The 17,601-nt window shown below is 38.6% G+C and overlaps 1 protein-coding gene across 2 annotated transcripts; it reads left to right on the forward strand.

Annotated features, from left to right (window-relative positions):
- Positions 1-1,117: 1,117 nt before the first annotated feature.
- Positions 1,118-9,172, forward strand: RB195_016836 (uncharacterized protein; the record flags this gene model as incomplete). 2 transcript variants are annotated; one of them, XM_013449840.2, is made up of 11 exons in its annotated part: positions 1,118-1,372; positions 1,516-1,637; positions 2,501-2,606; positions 4,007-4,150; positions 4,204-4,401; positions 4,463-4,595; positions 6,442-6,517; positions 6,580-6,771; positions 8,484-8,637; positions 8,970-9,071; positions 9,140-9,172. In XM_013449840.2, 11 exons carry the CDS (start codon positions 1,118-1,120, stop codon positions 9,170-9,172), a joined length of 1,515 nt encoding a protein of 504 aa, XP_013305294.2. The 2 variants fall into 2 exon arrangements, with proteins under 2 accessions (XP_013305294.2, XP_064039436.1); XM_064183555.1 differs by having other exon boundaries at positions 1,325-1,372.
- Between the last annotated feature and the right edge of the window lie 8,429 nt (positions 9,173-17,601).

A 17,601-nucleotide genomic window follows, 5' to 3' on the forward strand; every position in this document is an offset into this window, starting at 1 on the left:
TCACGTATATTTGGAATAGGATGATGATCCTTGGTCTCCAGATCAATCAACCGATTGATCTACTCTCAGACATAATATTATTCTACGGAATGCGCCATAGTTATAGCGAATAGGTATTTAATTCGTTTAAAGCAAAAATGTAATAATTTTGAGAAACCAACAATGTAACAATTTTTATCGGTATTATTTAAACAAAAAAATTATCAAACTTTGAAAATGCCGCCGTTGGCATCGATACAATCCTTGAGGCGCTTCAGGAAGTCATGTACTGCGAGGGATTTCTTCAAAGAATTCATAGAGCGATGAGGTTTCGAGCATGATTTTGCTTCCACACTCGACCGGGTTCTGTAGACCAGGGGATTCATATCCGGAAAGTTAGCTGGCTGGCCATTTGTCAAAGCTGACGAAGTTGAGAAAGTTGGCGTTGGACCAATTCTGCACCATTCTTGCTTTGTGAGCGCGAGCTTCGTCCTGCTGGTAGGTCTAAGGGCGGTTGTAGAGCTTCAATTCCAGATTGCAGAGGATTTTCCTCATTGAAGTCTGTTTGATGCCCATTTTTCGTGACATTCGGGTCTAACGGGCTGGGTCCTTGGGAATCCTTTCTTGTACCTTTCTGAGAATACTCGTAGTGGTAACAGATATGAGTTTTTCTCGTCCAGATTAATCATATTCCGATCCTGGATCCCTGTAGCGTCCAAAGGATCTATAGATAACACTTTGATGTGCTCCAAGTCACTGGTGGAGTTCGCATGCCGAAAAGCCTTGGCGAGGACGTTGAAAGGCTGAAGGACTGTGGCAGAAGCGCTTAACCATACTAGAAATTACATATTTTCATGCTTGAATGAGAAAAGCATAATCAAATTAACACAGTGAAAACAAGAGAAGCAGAGAAAAAAAGCAAAGGATCCGAATAGGAGGTGAAATTGTCCGCGCATAAGCTTTCGCTGAGATTATGGCGCACCCTGTGTATTACTACCTACTACTACTACTCTAATAATATCATATAAATTATAGTTGTAGTGTGATTATAAATTTTACGGTCTTTGTAAAGGATGTAATATTTCTGTTATCTCCTACACTCTCTTCTGATGAAGTGCTTGATGCTGAATCGTTGACTATGATTGATGATCTCCTAAGGTATAGAACTGGTGCTAGACATGTGCAATTCTACACGACACATCCTGGCTGCTCAATAATGAAGGTGAATCCTCTGTCTTGTTTGCTATGTCGGAATGGTTTCCGACATCTACTACTCGTTCTGGGCTTCATTTGTCTTGTTTCCGTGAATTCAAATCATATTATCATCAATTTCACCTTCATTTGTATGGCAAGGCCGCTACGAGGAAATGTGGACGTAACTTCGAATAATAATGTGAGTACATTTTCACTTAACGACCATAGTTACATTTTCTTACATTTTGTAAGTAAAATGGGTACTGTGTTTTTCAATGAAATCAGCACATGACGTTGACACTCGACTCTTGTCACTCCGTTCATATCAGTACCTCACTTCAGACGTCAGAGACAATCCTGGACTACACCCCAACTGAGAAGAGTGCGATCATATGGGCTGTAGCAGTTGGCACTATCGTAGGAACATTCCCCATCAATTATTTTTACACTAAGTATGGAGCAAGGTTAGAATTTGTATTTTAAGGAGGGTTGCGCACAGAAATTTCAAAACTACTTCTTTTTGTTTCTAAATAGCATTTCAAGTTGATTTCAAACAAAATAGACGCATATCTTTCTCTAGCCAATCTTCAAAAATAAAATTGGAGCCCGATTAGATGCCATATCAAAAGAAGATTTAGGCGACAAAAGGTTTCTACAGTAATCTATAGCAGGAAAAAACTCACGCACGTATAAGTGCTGCGGTTTGCAATCTGATGTCCCCCTTAGACTAACGTGTGGCTGGCTTGGAACTTCACTCTGAGGATTTTTTTTTTTTGCAGACATATTTCAAAAAACGACAGTGGTTATCACCGACACAAAAGGGTGCCGCCACATTTCGCTTTCAGCTGTCGTGGACGTTTTGAACACTTAAATCACCCCACGAGTCTGAGGTGGTGCACTATTCAGGTGGAGTATTCGTATACAGGATAGTAGATTATGGAGAAGGTAGTGATTCCGTCCATTTCTTCCTAACTGGCGTAAAAAACGGCCCAAAGATGCGGCGATGCCCAAGGCTGGCGCGCTCCAATCGAACTCGTTGTGGGAAATATCGCGCCGGAACGCTCGAAGCCACATCTTCCGGGCGGTTTTTCACGGCAATTAGGAAGAAATGGACGGAGTCTTGCCCCTCTCCTTAATCTACGGACCCGTATACGAATACTCCACTTGAAATCCGTACGAGTTCAGATTCGTGGGGTGATGCCTTTAAAGCAGCCGTCTTCATCGTAATAACTTTTTTTTTGAGAAAAAAAGGTTAATATGATGCATACCGCAAGATAGGAGAGGATTCCGCATTGTCTTTTCATTTTACTGGTGTTATGCTTTTCAGATGGCCCTACTTTGTTGCTGGAATGATGACAAGCATATCTACAGCATTGATTCCTGTAGCTGCATTTTTCGATCTAAAAATGTTGCTATTTATGCGTTTTGTTCAGGTGAGAACTTCGTTCAGCATGGACCAAGAAAATGTACGGACAAAAAAGATCCGATAAAATTAAGCTTAGTCCCAGCTTAGTCACAGTAGTATGCACACAAATACAGTATTGGCGACCGTAGTTGCGTCAGGTTTCCTTGTGATCTCTACACTCTTATGATCAAGATGTTTTCTGTTTCAAATCGCCAACAAAACAAAAATATTTTGTTGTGGTAGGAAAATTGCCTAAAGTCAAGCACGTATCATATAGCGGTCACTTCAAACGAACTGTAATACGTACGTAATTATGAAAAAAAAAACTTAAAAATATGTTAGGAGAGAATTCTCGTGCTTGAAATCTGTGTCAGACCCTACTTCAAAAGCAAAGAAAACCACTAAAAAGGTATACTGACACGTTGACGACATTGTCCGACGACACCGTTGAGAACAGCATCATAAAAAACTATGTCCTTATGCAGAGTTATAGAATGCAAGGTAGCGAAATGTATTTTACCTATGAAAATCGAGAAAATTTATTTTTATAAAACAAGTGAGACATTTTATAAATATAAAAAAATTTACTAGGACCGCCGTCACCTTTGATATAGGCGTCAATTCGTTCTTTCATCCAGGTGCGGCGGAGGTATTCAACGTCTGAATCGTTCCAAATTCTGGTAAATTCGGTTTCTGTTTCCGTATTCTTAAGGGTTTGGTTTAAAGTGTCCCTCTTCCTTTCATTCCTTTACAATCTTCTGGACGGTCCTTAGAGGAACTCCGAGCCCCGAAGAAATCGCTGGTTTCTTAATCGCTACTTGGGCAGCTCTTTCCCATAGGAGTCAGATGTTGGAAAGTTTTCGGAATAAATAAACCTTTTATGGATAAACCCTCGGATGTCGCTGCAAATGCATTCATCACTCATGCTCCCATAAAAAAGGAAGTGTTAGAATATTTATGTTAATAACGCTTTTTTCTAGCATCATTTTAAATGTGTACAATCAATCTTTCTTCATTGTAAATTCATTTCATTGTGTGCCAAAATATTTTCCCCTTTCCTTGTAGCCTTTAATATTTCATGCTGTTTTTTTGTTGTTGTGATAATTCGCGTAGAGGTTCTCTATGAATCTCTATCTGTTTCGAGAAGTGATAGTTACTCGATTTGGTCCAATTTCGATCGATCGCAATCAGTACAGCTCGTCTTATATTAATCGATGTAATGTTACTAAATGTTGACAACCCAAGCTCAAAACAATCCGCTGCCACAAAAATATGTGAACATGATAAGATAAAAGATAAAAGAATAAAGGACAAATTACTGACATAACGCTACCAATTGGGGATTCACCCTCGTTCAACGTAAAACACTGTAACAGATATCTTCATAACAACATCTTTGTGTATAGCGTTTTTAAAGGTGAAATTTAGGGACTTGCTTATGCCGCTAATTTTGGAGCGATAGGGACGATGTGTGTCCGATGGGCGCCTCTTTCTGAAGTCGGATTTTTTATTAGTGTCCTCACGAGTTTCACTCCCGTATCGTCCGTCATCACAAATCCGTTGTCAGGATGGGTAAGCCTTCTCGACCAAGTTATAACATCCTGATCTACAACTACATCGTTCAGTTGTGCAACACAAGTGGTGGATGGCCTTTGGCTTTTTATACTCATGCAGCGTTCTGTTTCATCATGTTCTTACTCTGGATAATTTCCTATAGGGACGATCCACAATATCATCCAAGCGTCAGCACGAAAGAACTAGCCAAAATTCAGAAAAATAAGACGAAAGCACACATTGAACGCGACAGTTTTGTTCCCTACAAGGTAAGCACGAACGTTAATTTGTGCACCTGCTTTCTTTGTATTTTTTATTGCGCTATTTTAGGAACTTTTACAAAACAAAATTATTTGGATAGTATGGTTTAATGCTTTCGTAGAAATGGTTGGTTTAACCATTGTGTTGACCTATGCTCCACTCTACTTCCACCTTATACTTGGATACGAAGTCGGAACTACCGGTACGAGTTATGAAATCAAAACTGCTCGAGAATTCAGCTCAAATTCGTTATGAGGAAAATTGGGAAATCATGCCTACGAAATATGAATGATTTGCTTCTGCACTGCACCTAATCCTTCGATAGTTCACGCCCTACCTCGCGAATATGTTTGCTTGGAGCCGGCCTACTTCGCTGTGTTTTACTCTTACTCTTGTCCCATGCATACTCGTACACTATGCTCTGACACTTGTGAGGATCCTCTGGTCGCCGCCCTGCGGGCGCTTAGCGAGCCACTTTGGAATACACATACATATGCACAGCGCACACATAATGATTGCCTCGCCACTCTCCTTTGTGGCTCCTCTGTACTGGACTGCATACAGTACACGCTGGGTACTTTTTCAGTCCTCAGACACTACATGTATACACAACAATACAATGTGAAATGTGCTGGACTTCCCACTACGGGCCGTGTAAGTACAAATCTCCGGGCGTATAAGCAAAGCCTGGACGCGGAACCGTGCACTTTACTCCGCCAGACAGCCTCAAGGATTCCGCTTACCTCCAGTTAGTTGTAAGCTCCTCCTCCTCCATTTCGCAGATGGTCTCGAAGGTTGCGCTGGTGTTCTTCATTGATCGATCGCATCCGTTTCTTAAGCCCTTTCCGGTTTGCCACTGCTCGATGGAAATGTTGGTGCAGAATGAACACGGAACGGCTCCTTCTATAGAGGAGAAAGTGGGCGGAGCATAAAGCGAGCGAAACGGAGGGGAGCCTGAGAGACCTTGTCGCTCCAAACTTCGTAAGAGCACCTGATACGTTAACTTCTGCTACAGTACTATACCAATATACTAATGTTGTCAAGATGGAAATGGACAGCGCTGAAGTTTGGATCACTTATGAACCAGCAGAGAAAAGCGACCGGTATATATCATACATGTACGCTAATTTAGGAACGTGCCATTGAATCCATTATCATCCTACTCGAGAAGATGTAGCACCATCATCGGAATAATAGCGACAAGAAGACATCATCATCTGAACGCCGCCTATCTAAGATACTTGGGAAACCTTAATCCTCTTTACGTGACACGCTTAACGGTGGTTTTCTTCGACACCAAGAGTGTGGCCGTGAACATCGATTCTTTCGACATTCAACAACTGAACAATCGAATCCAATAGTTCCGTTTTTGAGCAGAATACATAAATGCCAGTTTTAGCTTTCGTCCTCTCGCTCAGAACATTTTTCTTATCGCTGAAAGGGGAATAGGTTGTAGAAGTCAACAGGTGTGGTTTCACGACTATTGACAGATGAGACCTTTTTGGTCCTCGAGAATAGCACCACGGATGTAGATGGTCCCATTTTTACTGCACCTAGTGTGCCAGAAAAAAATAAATTGGACCCAGGTACAAACCATGTCCGAACTAAGACTGGGATAAGGTAGCAGTTGTATCAATGTCTATGTGTCTTTAATAGTGATTTAGTTCGCTTCTCAACATCTTCATGACTGTAAAAAGAAAAATGAAGGGTTGCATAGAAGCAACCTAGAGATGACATGAAACATTCAAAGGCACATTCTTCAATTTTCTGCAAACATTGTTATGGTTAAATAAATTTCTCTGGAGGAGTACTGTTTCTTTTCGTACCACTCGACAAAATGTGTTACAGAAGTGCAAGAACACTTCTTTTTCTTTTTCTTAACATTATGTGGTAATTCATTGATTTTTCGTCATCCAAAGATGCAAGACCAAATCTAAGCAACGGTTTAATTGTTTATACTGTAGAAATGATCAAAATATCCAGCGTTAGCAGAATCAGTGGAATAGCAACCATAAGTACTACCACGAAAGTCAGTCAGTTTTGTTAAGGAACACTTGTCTCACTTTCTGCTGTTATTCATCTTCCTGTCAAATTCTCCGGCGGAATAATTAGTGATCGACTAAGGTAATCTTTGAAGAGTACATTAGAGCAGAAGGATACTTCCCGACGATTGTTTCCGTTTTCAGGAGTGTCTCAGAACGTTACAAAATGTGGATTTTTAACACGATCTCTGTCGGGATAGCTGGTATTTTCTGCCTGTTAATTGGAATTTTCCCGGCAAATTGGGGAATAATGGGTGTTTTAATGTTTACGCTTACTAATACATGTATGGCATTGAATACAGGAGGATTTTACAGATGTGGAACACTTTGTGCAAGGTTTGTACATAGCTTAAGTGTTTGTGCATTAAATTAGTAAGATCCAAATTTATCAGAGAATATCAGGCAGCATTCTATGATATCCATTGTAATTCATCTCTAATTATTTCACGGAAATTTGTGATTTCTCTCCAATTATTCACATAATTGAAATGCAAGAAATTTGTTGTCTGAAAAAAATTAGATTTTTATGCTGCCGATGCTCGCTTCGATATTTGAGAGCGATCTCAAAAATACTTGAAACTAAAAGCAAGACAAAAACTAAAATAAAACGGAAACTGAAATCGAATTAAAACATCTAAATATAATAAAAATAGTTAACGAAAGGTCTTCAGCAAGAATGTTGAAAAGAATTGGAAAAATTTAAAACTTTTCATCGCAGTACGCAAAAAAGAAGCGTATAATTAACAAATTACTAGTTGTGGCCACTAGTAGCCGGTACTTAGTTTTGAGAAGAATTTCTCTTCCTTAATTTTCTGAACTTCAACAATTGTTAGAAATTGTCGAAAAAAAACTCTATCAACCTGTTTTATAAATGTAATTTAAGTATACTTTATAAATAGTTGAAATATGATGTGGAAATAGTGCAGGCGTAGAAAATTACTGATTAAGCGGATTAATTTCAATGTTTCCATGTGTTTCTGATTCCATTGGTCATGATTAATTATTCAAACCAAGTTTCTTTTAGTCAAATCCCTAATGAGTACAGGATTTTGAATTAAAGAGAAAGTAAGGGAACTGACTCAGAGTTACGTGCAGTACCTTTGGTTTTTTTTAACCAAAGGACCCATCAATTACAATTCCCTTTGCTAGAGAAAGAAACCATGGATAAATTAGTTTTGGCAGGGTGCACGTTCGCAGAAAAAGTTCATATTTCTAGGATTCTCTCATTTCCTTAGACAACACGACCAGTAGCTTGTGTCCCAAAATCTGTGTCTCTGGGGCAGACTAATCCGTCGATAGCTGTCGGACTTTTTTGAGAGCGGGCGAGATTAAATTTTGAAAATACCATGCCGAAAGAAAATGAGCCGTTCGTTTGAACCTTTAGTACTTCCGGAATTTAGGTTTGAACAAATTTGTCTGATAGCATGCAAAATTTCGCGAATCTTCGTTAATTACTTTCTCACCTCTGAAATTCTTGCGGTTCGTGGTTATTCTCAGAATTGGACGGAAAATTTAACATATCCGTGAGTTTCAGGAGATCATTTAGAACATTTTACTACTCCACATCTCATGATTCGACGATTGCGACGGAAACGGATTTTAGGGCACGAGTTTGCAATTGCTTTGTACCTTTCTAATGAAACTAATGTTTGAAAAATTGTGTTTTCTGCTGTTAGAAAAATCGGTTAAGATTTTCATTCTCAGCTAGGAAAGGACTTAACTCTTCAAACATAGAATTGCTGCAATTATTTGCAATAAATAAATAAATATTTGACAAAATCAGAAAGGAGAAGGCATGCGAACGATTCCTAATCAATTATTTCCTATTCCTATTTTTTATTATTTATATATTTCATATTCCTTTCAGAAGAACCAATTCCTGCTCATATTTTTCATAATGAATGCTATCTACTGAATATAAATAAAAACTGAACATAAATAAAAATAATGATAAGAATAGAAAATAATAAAATAAGGAGTAATCATTCAACTGTCTATTTTTGCCTAAACTTATGATGAATTTTCATCCGGCACGTAAATATTTTCAGGCAATACGCTCATGTTGTTCTCACGGTTATACAATTTATGAAATGTGTTTCCTTATTTGTGGCACCTGGTTTGGTTGCAATTTTTGTACATGACGAAAATCGATACGATCAATGGCGTTACGTGTTTTGGCTTAATGGAGTTGCTTTAATTATCGTGAGTTATCATACCACTCATTAAAATAATTTTTTGCTGGTTTCCATATTATTAAATATAGCCTAAGGGTATTCATAGAAGGGCTCTTTAAAAGATTTTTGATGCCGTTCGTCAATATTGTCAAATCGGCCTAAAAAAATCAAGAAATATTTTCTTCGCACGTTGGAGATTTCCGATCTCTTCAATAATCACTCACAGTCCCCTAATGAAATTTGCTTTCGCGGAACGTTTTCCTTGTTTTTGATCTCACATTTGCAATTTTTTTGAATGATTCGGAATTATGATTTATGATTTAAGATTTAACATCATCTTCCAAGATTTATATTTTTCAGGCTAACTTCATGTTCTATCCGATAGCCTCAGACCAGCCAGCCTCATTCACTAACATAACAAGAGAAAGCGTTAAGGCCGCACGGAAGTCAAAAGAAGAAAATGTAACATTTTTTTTCGATTCAGAAATTATATCCTAACGCAAAATTTCTATAAATTTCGTAAATTTTAGGCTGACGCCGAAGAGCTGAGCGATAAGTTTTAATAAGGTATTCAAGTACCTTGTCGACATTCCTAATTCAAAAATTCTTCAAAAAATAAACCCATTGTTAGGAAATCAGAGCAGCTATGTAGCATAAAGAAAATGAAACAGCTGTCATTCTAGATATCCTTAGCAATTATTTAGTGGGGATTGGCTAATATATATCACACTGTGTGATTTTTTTTTTCACGATTGGTAAACCATTTTCTTTGTGAGGAGTGACGTACGTACTTTGTGTTTATTGTTATTACAACGCTATGTAGTGATAGTGGTTTAGTTTGTGTTCATTGTTGAACCAGAGAATGAAATTAAAATAAATTAAATTAAAGTAAATTTCAAGAATATCGCGAAAATGTTCTAAACATTCGAGATAAGCGAAATGTATTCGTTCACCACAAATTTTCAGTAAAATTTCAAACAACTGAACAAATGAAAAGAGTTTAGGTGAATGACATTAATCTTTTCCAAGGATCTCATCCTTGCAGCCCTTTGAAAATCTATGTTAAAGGAATCACCCCACGAATCTGGGGTGGTGCGGGTCTCAGGTGGGTTATGCCTATACAGAGACGTAGATTATGGAGAAAATGATGATTCCGTCTATTCCTTCCTAATCACAGTAAAAAACGACCCGAAAGATACGACTTCGAGCGTTCCGGCGCGCTATTTTCTCCAAAGAGTTCGATTGGAGCGCGCCAGCCTTGTGCAGATACCGCATCTTCTTGGCCGTTTTTTTTACGGCAATTGGGAAGAAATGGACAGAATCACCCTCCTCTCCATAATTTAGGACCCCGAATAGGAACTCTCCACCCGAAATCCGCACCACCCCAGATTCGAGATTGATTGGCAATTATTTAGGGCACTTTGAAGAATATCTGTTTTTTTTTTAAATTTTTGAATTCAAGTGCCCTAATCGCCCCGCCTTACATATGAATTAGTCATAGAAGATTTTCATGGATGGGACAATGCCTTTGAGTTTCTTGCAAGAGCATTTATTCCTGTCTTTATTATTATTGGAGAAGTTTAGAAGGGACTTTCGGCTCATTTCTCTCTAGTGAATGGTGAACGTTTGAGTCCCTTATATCACCTGCCCTCCCTCCCGTTAACCATCGACGTGCTCGCCATCGCCAATAACACTCACATTCCTCCCTGTTGTTGACTATGATTATCCAGCATAGTACACATGGATTTATCGGTATTTTTGCTGAGTTTTTTCTATTTATTAGAAACCAGTAGCCCACGATTCTCGTTAAAGTCCTGTCGCATATATCGTTAAAACATATCGTTTGGCTCACTTAACTTCACTTCCTTTAGCAAATATAGCAGATTCCCTGTTCTTCAACCGTTGACGTAGGGCAGAGGTTCTAATCCTCTCGCTCCAATTCACTTTGGTGGTTTAAGAACGGTATCATCGAAAAAAAAGGTTTTTTTTACTGGAGGTTCTATTCCAATTTTCGGATAGCTAATTATTTTGAAAATGTGAGGAGGTAGTAGCATTTCGTCAACCCTCAGTCCCGATTTCGCTTTGCCAAAAAACTCACACTGAATCATTATGCTATGAATGGGAACACTTTGATTGTCTCATGCTTCCAAGAGCGTATATCGCAGTTCGAAAAATAGGATTTCTGACAGGAAAGGAAAATTTAGAAAAATGAGATACTCCATGTATTTTCTTCGGATACGCACAAGCAGATGAATTAGGATGAGAGTACAGATCGTGGATGACCTTTTCTATTCCTGTCTCGATTTAATGACTGGATTTTAGAGTGCCGCCATTGTAGAGTTCCAGTTTGGCTATGTAAATGTAAATAAGGGAAGGTTTAGAACTCGAATTTCTAGTTTTTGTCGTTACCACTTTGGCGACAATGTCCGACGATGCCGTTGAACACATTTTTTGCCACGTCGGGCAGTGCCCGACGGTGTTGGCGGACAGCATCACTGACTTGCATCACTAACTCGAACCAGCAACGCGACCATCAGCATCTTCCCCGGTCTCTGGTTCTCAAACCCATCCAATTCAGCTAGAATTAGCACAGAATCTTTCCATCCGTCGCTATTCCACAAACGCCGAAACTTCACGTCTCTGCGTTAGCTGAACTCCCTGCCAACGCCAATTGTCCTCTAATCTTCCTTTACCGTCTAGGACCTTCTTTTACACCATTGAAGCCTTTACCATCACAAGTTCAGGGGCTGACGGAGATTGTTTTTAGCAAAGTGTTAAAATGTTTTCCCCCACAGCGACTTCGTTAGCAATGCTCAGGACTGGCGAACACCTCTTCGTCTTGTCGCTACACTGGCCTAGAATAAAGTATGCTTTTTTCGCGTTCTTTTCCTCCCACGTCCCTTCGAGCTCCCTCGTTTATAACGTCCATTCTTTCTCACGGTCACGTTTCAGCTGACGCGGCCCTCCTTCTTAGACGCTTCTCCTCATTGACGTCACCAGTAGTGCATGCCACACTTAAAAAATTATATGTGGAATTTGTCTGAATGCATTTAGTGAAGGAATCATTGTCACTCACTCCCTTCTTGGTCCATAATCCGATACTAATCGAGGCTCAAAGGAGGGACTTCTTTCTGCATTCATCGTTCTTAAGACTTGCCAAGTCGAGCTTTGGTTGTTGTTGAACTCTATGACTCTTTCCGGAACCGTACCAGCAAACTGGAAAGAACCTTGTGGTGGTCGGAATCGAATAAGACATCCTAAGCAGATCTAGATTTTCGATCCCGCCTGAGAAGGGGATGTTCTTTGCCAGCACGCAATCGAGTGATCGTCTCCCACTTCCGCTGTTCTTTGATGTCGATAGAGTTGTGCTTTGCCACGTAAACTAACGGGGTCGATGAATTATTCTCAAGTGGATGCAATGAAGGTCTATCACACAACTTTCGTTATCCAATGTTTGATCCATGACACAATTTCCAAACACATTGGATGCTGTTCAAGTCCCATGTTCGCAATCAATTCCGACAATTACCGCCTTGTGGCCTGATATTGATATATTGGGGCGATCATTGATGCCATGTTTCCTCCAATGCAGCAAACAGCGCATGCACATGTCGCAGAAGTTTGGAGAGAGCGGTTTGTTGGTGTTCACTTGAAGGCCACCATCACTTCAATGTTACGAGATGGTTGTTCTTTTGCCAAAGATTTCATGTTTCCTTCAGGGATTTGACCTTTCAGGGAATGGGTTTAGGGATGTTGCTGGAAGTCAGCACCTTTTTGCAATGTATGGGAAGCTTTTAACATATTACAGTGCGGGTTACATAACTCTCAAGGCCTGATATACAGGTATATTCAGTGCCTGATTGCATTGCCGTTCCGTAAGAGCACCGCCATCACGAGCAGGGAATAATCAGACTTTTTATACGAGGCCCCGACAGCATCATGAAAAAACTTTATGAGAAGTTATCAGATATTTGATGGTATTCGTAATCTGTTTCTTTTTTCTTCATTTTTTTGAAGATGCATTGGGACATCTGGCGGGCAGAAAAAAGACCCACAAAACCGCTTGGGCGTCAATGTGTAAAGATGATGAGATGATCATATTTTTTTCCTCGCTGCTGTCCTACCCAGGATTAAAAAACTCTCATTTGATAGTGATTGTGTTTGGGAAATGTTTCGTGCAAATCGTCATTTTCTCTATTTCTCACGAGAAGAAAAATTTTCCACGATCCCGCAAAGCATTTCTATTTGAAAAGACATTTTCATGGCATGTATGTTGAAAGAATATCACCACGTGGTGCGATCATTATTCATACGTACCCACGTGCAGCCGCCAAAATATTCTTAGTTGTTTCCGATTTGAAGAAATGTAATTTGTCACTGAAGTTGCATCAGCACTATTTTTCTGTATTGAATTTTCTGGAATCTCTTACATTAAATGTTGCCATTCTGAGTGAGAATCGAAAGATTCGTAGACGTCGCAGTGGAGGAAGATGGATTTAGCGGCTAAGGATTTAGCGTTAGGGCAACTATGAAGAAATCTTCTATCTTCAGCAAGTGAACAAGCCTAGAAAAAAGATAGAAAAAAATAGTCAGATCTCATTCTTTAAAAATCTGTTTACGACGAGCATTCGCGAAAAAAAAACGGAGCCACATGAGTCGTAAAACGTTGCTAACACCTGCCATTTTTACAACCCTACAGGAAAAAAGTGCAAACAGCGTAAATTTAGTTGCAATTTATCCGGTTTTACTTTTTTACAATGCAAATATTTGTACAGGTCTGCCTAAAAAAGGAAAAACGTTTAAAATTATAGGAGTTTCAACGAAATTGTTGGTATCGTTGGCGTTTAGCATTAATTTTTACTTTTACTTATTTCTTTTTTAATTTCCCGTAAATTTTTAGTCATCGTGCACTTATTTACAATAACTTTTATACATCCGACTCCCCACCCACATCTCTTTTTACAGTGTTATGAAAAATTAGGGAAAATATTATATAAATATTTATCAGAAATAAGATTGTGATCTAGCGTACATTTAGTACTTCCATCTCTTCTGAAATTAAAAAATTTTCCCTTAGAATTTCCCATTGGTTTATTTCACAGCTAAAATTTGATAAATTATTAACAAGGTGTATTAAACATGAGGAGCAGCGCAAATAAATGCTAACTAATTATTTCTTTTATTTTGAATTTATTGAAATTTTTTCTAATGTGTTGAATGAATATCCCCGCATGATACGACAACTGTTCATTCGTAACCACGTGCAACCATAAAAATGTTCTCTGTAGTTCTTCTATAGAGTGTAAAAGGTGGTCAAACAATTAAATGATGTGGATAACTTGAATTTGTGTCAAAATTTCTATAAATTAGAAAAAATTAAAAATCAAACTTAAATTAGAAATATAGCGCAAACAAAATCTACCGGAAAAATTCACTCAAAGGTAATTCTAATGGAAAATTCCAGAAAAAAATGGAATTAAAAATGGAATAATTTGTGCTGAACGTGGCGTCGAGTGGAGGAGAAACTAGGCAAAAGTATCTGACGATTTTCTTTAAATTTGAAATATTTTAATCAATTATAAATAAATAAGTATTCATAATTTTGATATAAATTGGATACATATTTCTAAGATCTAATCCATTCCATCATTTAGAAGCCACCACCGTTATTTTTTGCGCTTTTTTTGCCCCGATTAGAGCGGTCGATAATCTGCTCCGATCGATCAATTCCCGTCGACATTGCCGATTTGAATTTGAATTTGGCGCGTCTAAACGGCAATGGCAGTTTTCCGGATTTGAAAAACACGCAAGCGGAAAGCATCCGTGACGCATTACACGCTGACGCAATTTGTATATGTTTGGACCGCAACGCACGCGGGATGTCGATTACGAATGATGACTGTTTCAATACGTGGGAACTGTAAATGAATACAAAATGGGAAGTGGAATGTGGAAAAAATGGAAAATCGAGGATTTGCCACATGGTTACGTGGGTTTGTTTCAATTCCTCGACGAAATTGACGTACATTGATTTTCGCATCCGAGCTGTGCATTGTGGCGTGTTTGGAAGAGAAAAAAATTCCAAACCGGCCCATTTTTGAAATTTTTTTCTCTTCCAGACATGCCAGAATTCTGGAAAATAAGAAACCTAACACCTGTACGAATGAATATATAATAGATAGATATACTCAGTAATATATCTTTTTGTTATAATCACAAACCGTATCGTCGGCCTCTATTTGAAATCGATAAAAACGTTCAAAATTACCATTTTTTCAGAGATTTGAAATATAACCATTAGATGAAGTGGCGAACCGTGAAGACTGGAGAAAAATTTTGAGGAATTTTGAATGGATGAGGTAAGGATAAGGTGTCGTGTACGTTGTATTTTAAATCTCTGATCTCCTCGATTCTTTGGTAACGACATTTTCTCCAAGAATTCCGAGAATTTCTCAGTTTCCTCCCCGTCTGCCCGACAAAACCAAATGTTTTTTCAACACAGAACATAGAACTAAACTGTAATTACAGCAGTTGGAATGGCAGGAACGTCTCCTTGATATTTTATCGCATATCTTCGGAAATAAGACAACAATAAGCGGCGAGTCATTGACTTTTCGGTTCTCGTTATCGCGACGAGAGGAAGAAAAAAATCCAGTATTTGTCATCGATGATATTTAGCTGCAAATGTGTCTACATACAGCATATCGACCGATTCTGCTGCTTATATGCACATTTTACAAATTGTTGAAAATTTTAAATTCAATTGTATTAAATTTTCAAAAGGACTAAGTCACGGGCAACGGGGAGTGGAAACGTCCCGTTCTAAACTTTCCATGTACTCGAAAATCACCTGGCTGCATTAGGTTCTTTGAAATAATTAGTCTTTTTTTCCTCGATTTTTTAATGGATGAATGAAATCTACCTCATAACGACACAGCTCACGATTGCTGCCGTCTTCCACTTCCTACATTCAGTTTCCATCCAGAAAATCATCACTCTGAGATGAATGGGTCTATATTAGGTAAGAAAAAACCAGCCACCATTATGCCGTCACCTTAAAAATTGTTTTTTTTTATTTCGACGACAATGATGTGAAATGAATGAATGTACTAAGAATGTCCTTTTGAGGATGACTTCCTCCTCACTTCGCATGCAACGCGTGGGTTGAGTGAAGCATAAACCACTGAAAAGCGAAACATCGAATGAAATCGAATACCGCCGCAGCATTTTTTTTTTCGCATCACGGAATTCAAATTAGGCGACATTTTTTATTCATAATTTATAAGGATCAAATTTAAAGTGGCTCGAAAAGGGAGCTTCTGGAAAAAAAATTTTTTCCACTAAATGTTAGCACCGAAGTTCTGAACGTTCCAGAAAAAAAGACGAACATCCTCATCAACAGCAGAACTCCGCATGCATCAAACGATATTCTAGGTCGCAACTTGTTGATAGTCGAATTTAAGCAACAGCCAAGATTGTTAACAAACTTTATTACGGCTAACGTTTCGGCGTTGTCGCCTTCGTCACAGCCTGGAAAGTAAGAACATTTGCAGCATATCCTCTCAAATGCCTCATCCAGCACAAGTCATCATCCCCTACGATATTACACTCGAAAACAAAAACCAAAAAAGCCCAAATCGTTGTGCCTACCTCAGTAGCCGCGTGGAAAGTTGGAAATTCAAGAAAAGTCGAACTTTCGCACTTCTGGAAGATATTCTAGGTCATTGTCTTAAGAAACATCCATCGTAGTCAAAAACTCCAATTCTATTCTGATTCTCTCCAGCTCAGCCATCACGTGATGCTTTTCGGTACCAGAGTTGAAAATAAATTCATCGTATTTCTCCATGGAAATTTTTCAAAAAAAAAAAAAACGAACTGGGCATGATTGATGTACCGTAACTAAACTTAGTTATGTACCCTGCTTAACTTTACTTCCACCTAAGCTGTACATTTACATGCAGAAACTAAAAGTCTAAAGAAAACTAAAAAATAATAATAACAAAGCCTCAGTAGGATAATAAACAATTAATAAAAAATAATAAAAAAAATTATATCTACAAGGAAAAAATAGGTGCCGAGGATAAAAAGAAAATCTGAGCAGAAAAAATGTGGTGATATTTCCGATTCAGTGCTGATTCATTTTAATTTTCTGCTCAAGCGCATTATTCAATTACTTCGGCCGATATCCACGGAAACATGGATGTACTTTTAATTACCACGTCGATGCGCACCATACATCCAGAAGTCAATACATCTCCTTGTTTTTTTTCGACGTTTGCAGATCTCATGACCGATTCTTCAGAATGCGAAGCTACAATTATCACGTGGTGAATGATTTCGTGGTTGTGTGTGCGAAGAAAAAAAAGAGGAGGGAAACAGATCGCATATCTTCAATTTTTGATCATTTGATTTGTAGCTGATGATGTAATGCTTGACGAAAGCTCTAGAAATCAATCTAGAATTCTAGATGTACTGTAGGTCGTCCCTATTCGTCCCTACTCGCCCCTATACCATGATACGCTTACATACGTCGTCACTGGCGATGGATTAGCGATAATAACCTGTGCGTGTGTGTGTGCGGCGGATTCAAAAGAAAAAAAAGTGAACCAAACTATGCAAAAAGAAATGGTATTGACTCCTCATTGCTACAGTAAGAAGCTTAATTCACGGCGGGACCTTTGGAAAAATGTTTGAATTGCAACAAAGTGCACATCACTTAAGGGGCAATATCCTCAATTATTTATTATTATCGACTAATATCATTGCCTTTACAGCCATATTATGTTACGAACTGACACGTGGAATAAATATTCTTTCGAAAACTCGAAAAGCTCATCTGCACGAATATTCGAATACTATTCGAATAAGGTAGGGTGTAGAGCGGTTTGTAAGAGGTTGCGCTGTGTCCTTCGTACAATTCATCGATGGATCGAAATCGGCCTAGTGCTGACCAAGCCTGAAGTTAGATATCGGATAGCCTCCGCAAGGCCTC

The sequence above is a fragment of the Necator americanus genome, chromosome II, assembly GCF_031761385.1.
Source record: "Necator americanus strain Aroian chromosome II, whole genome shotgun sequence".
Lineage (NCBI taxonomy): Eukaryota > Metazoa > Nematoda > Chromadorea > Rhabditida > Ancylostomatidae > Necator > Necator americanus.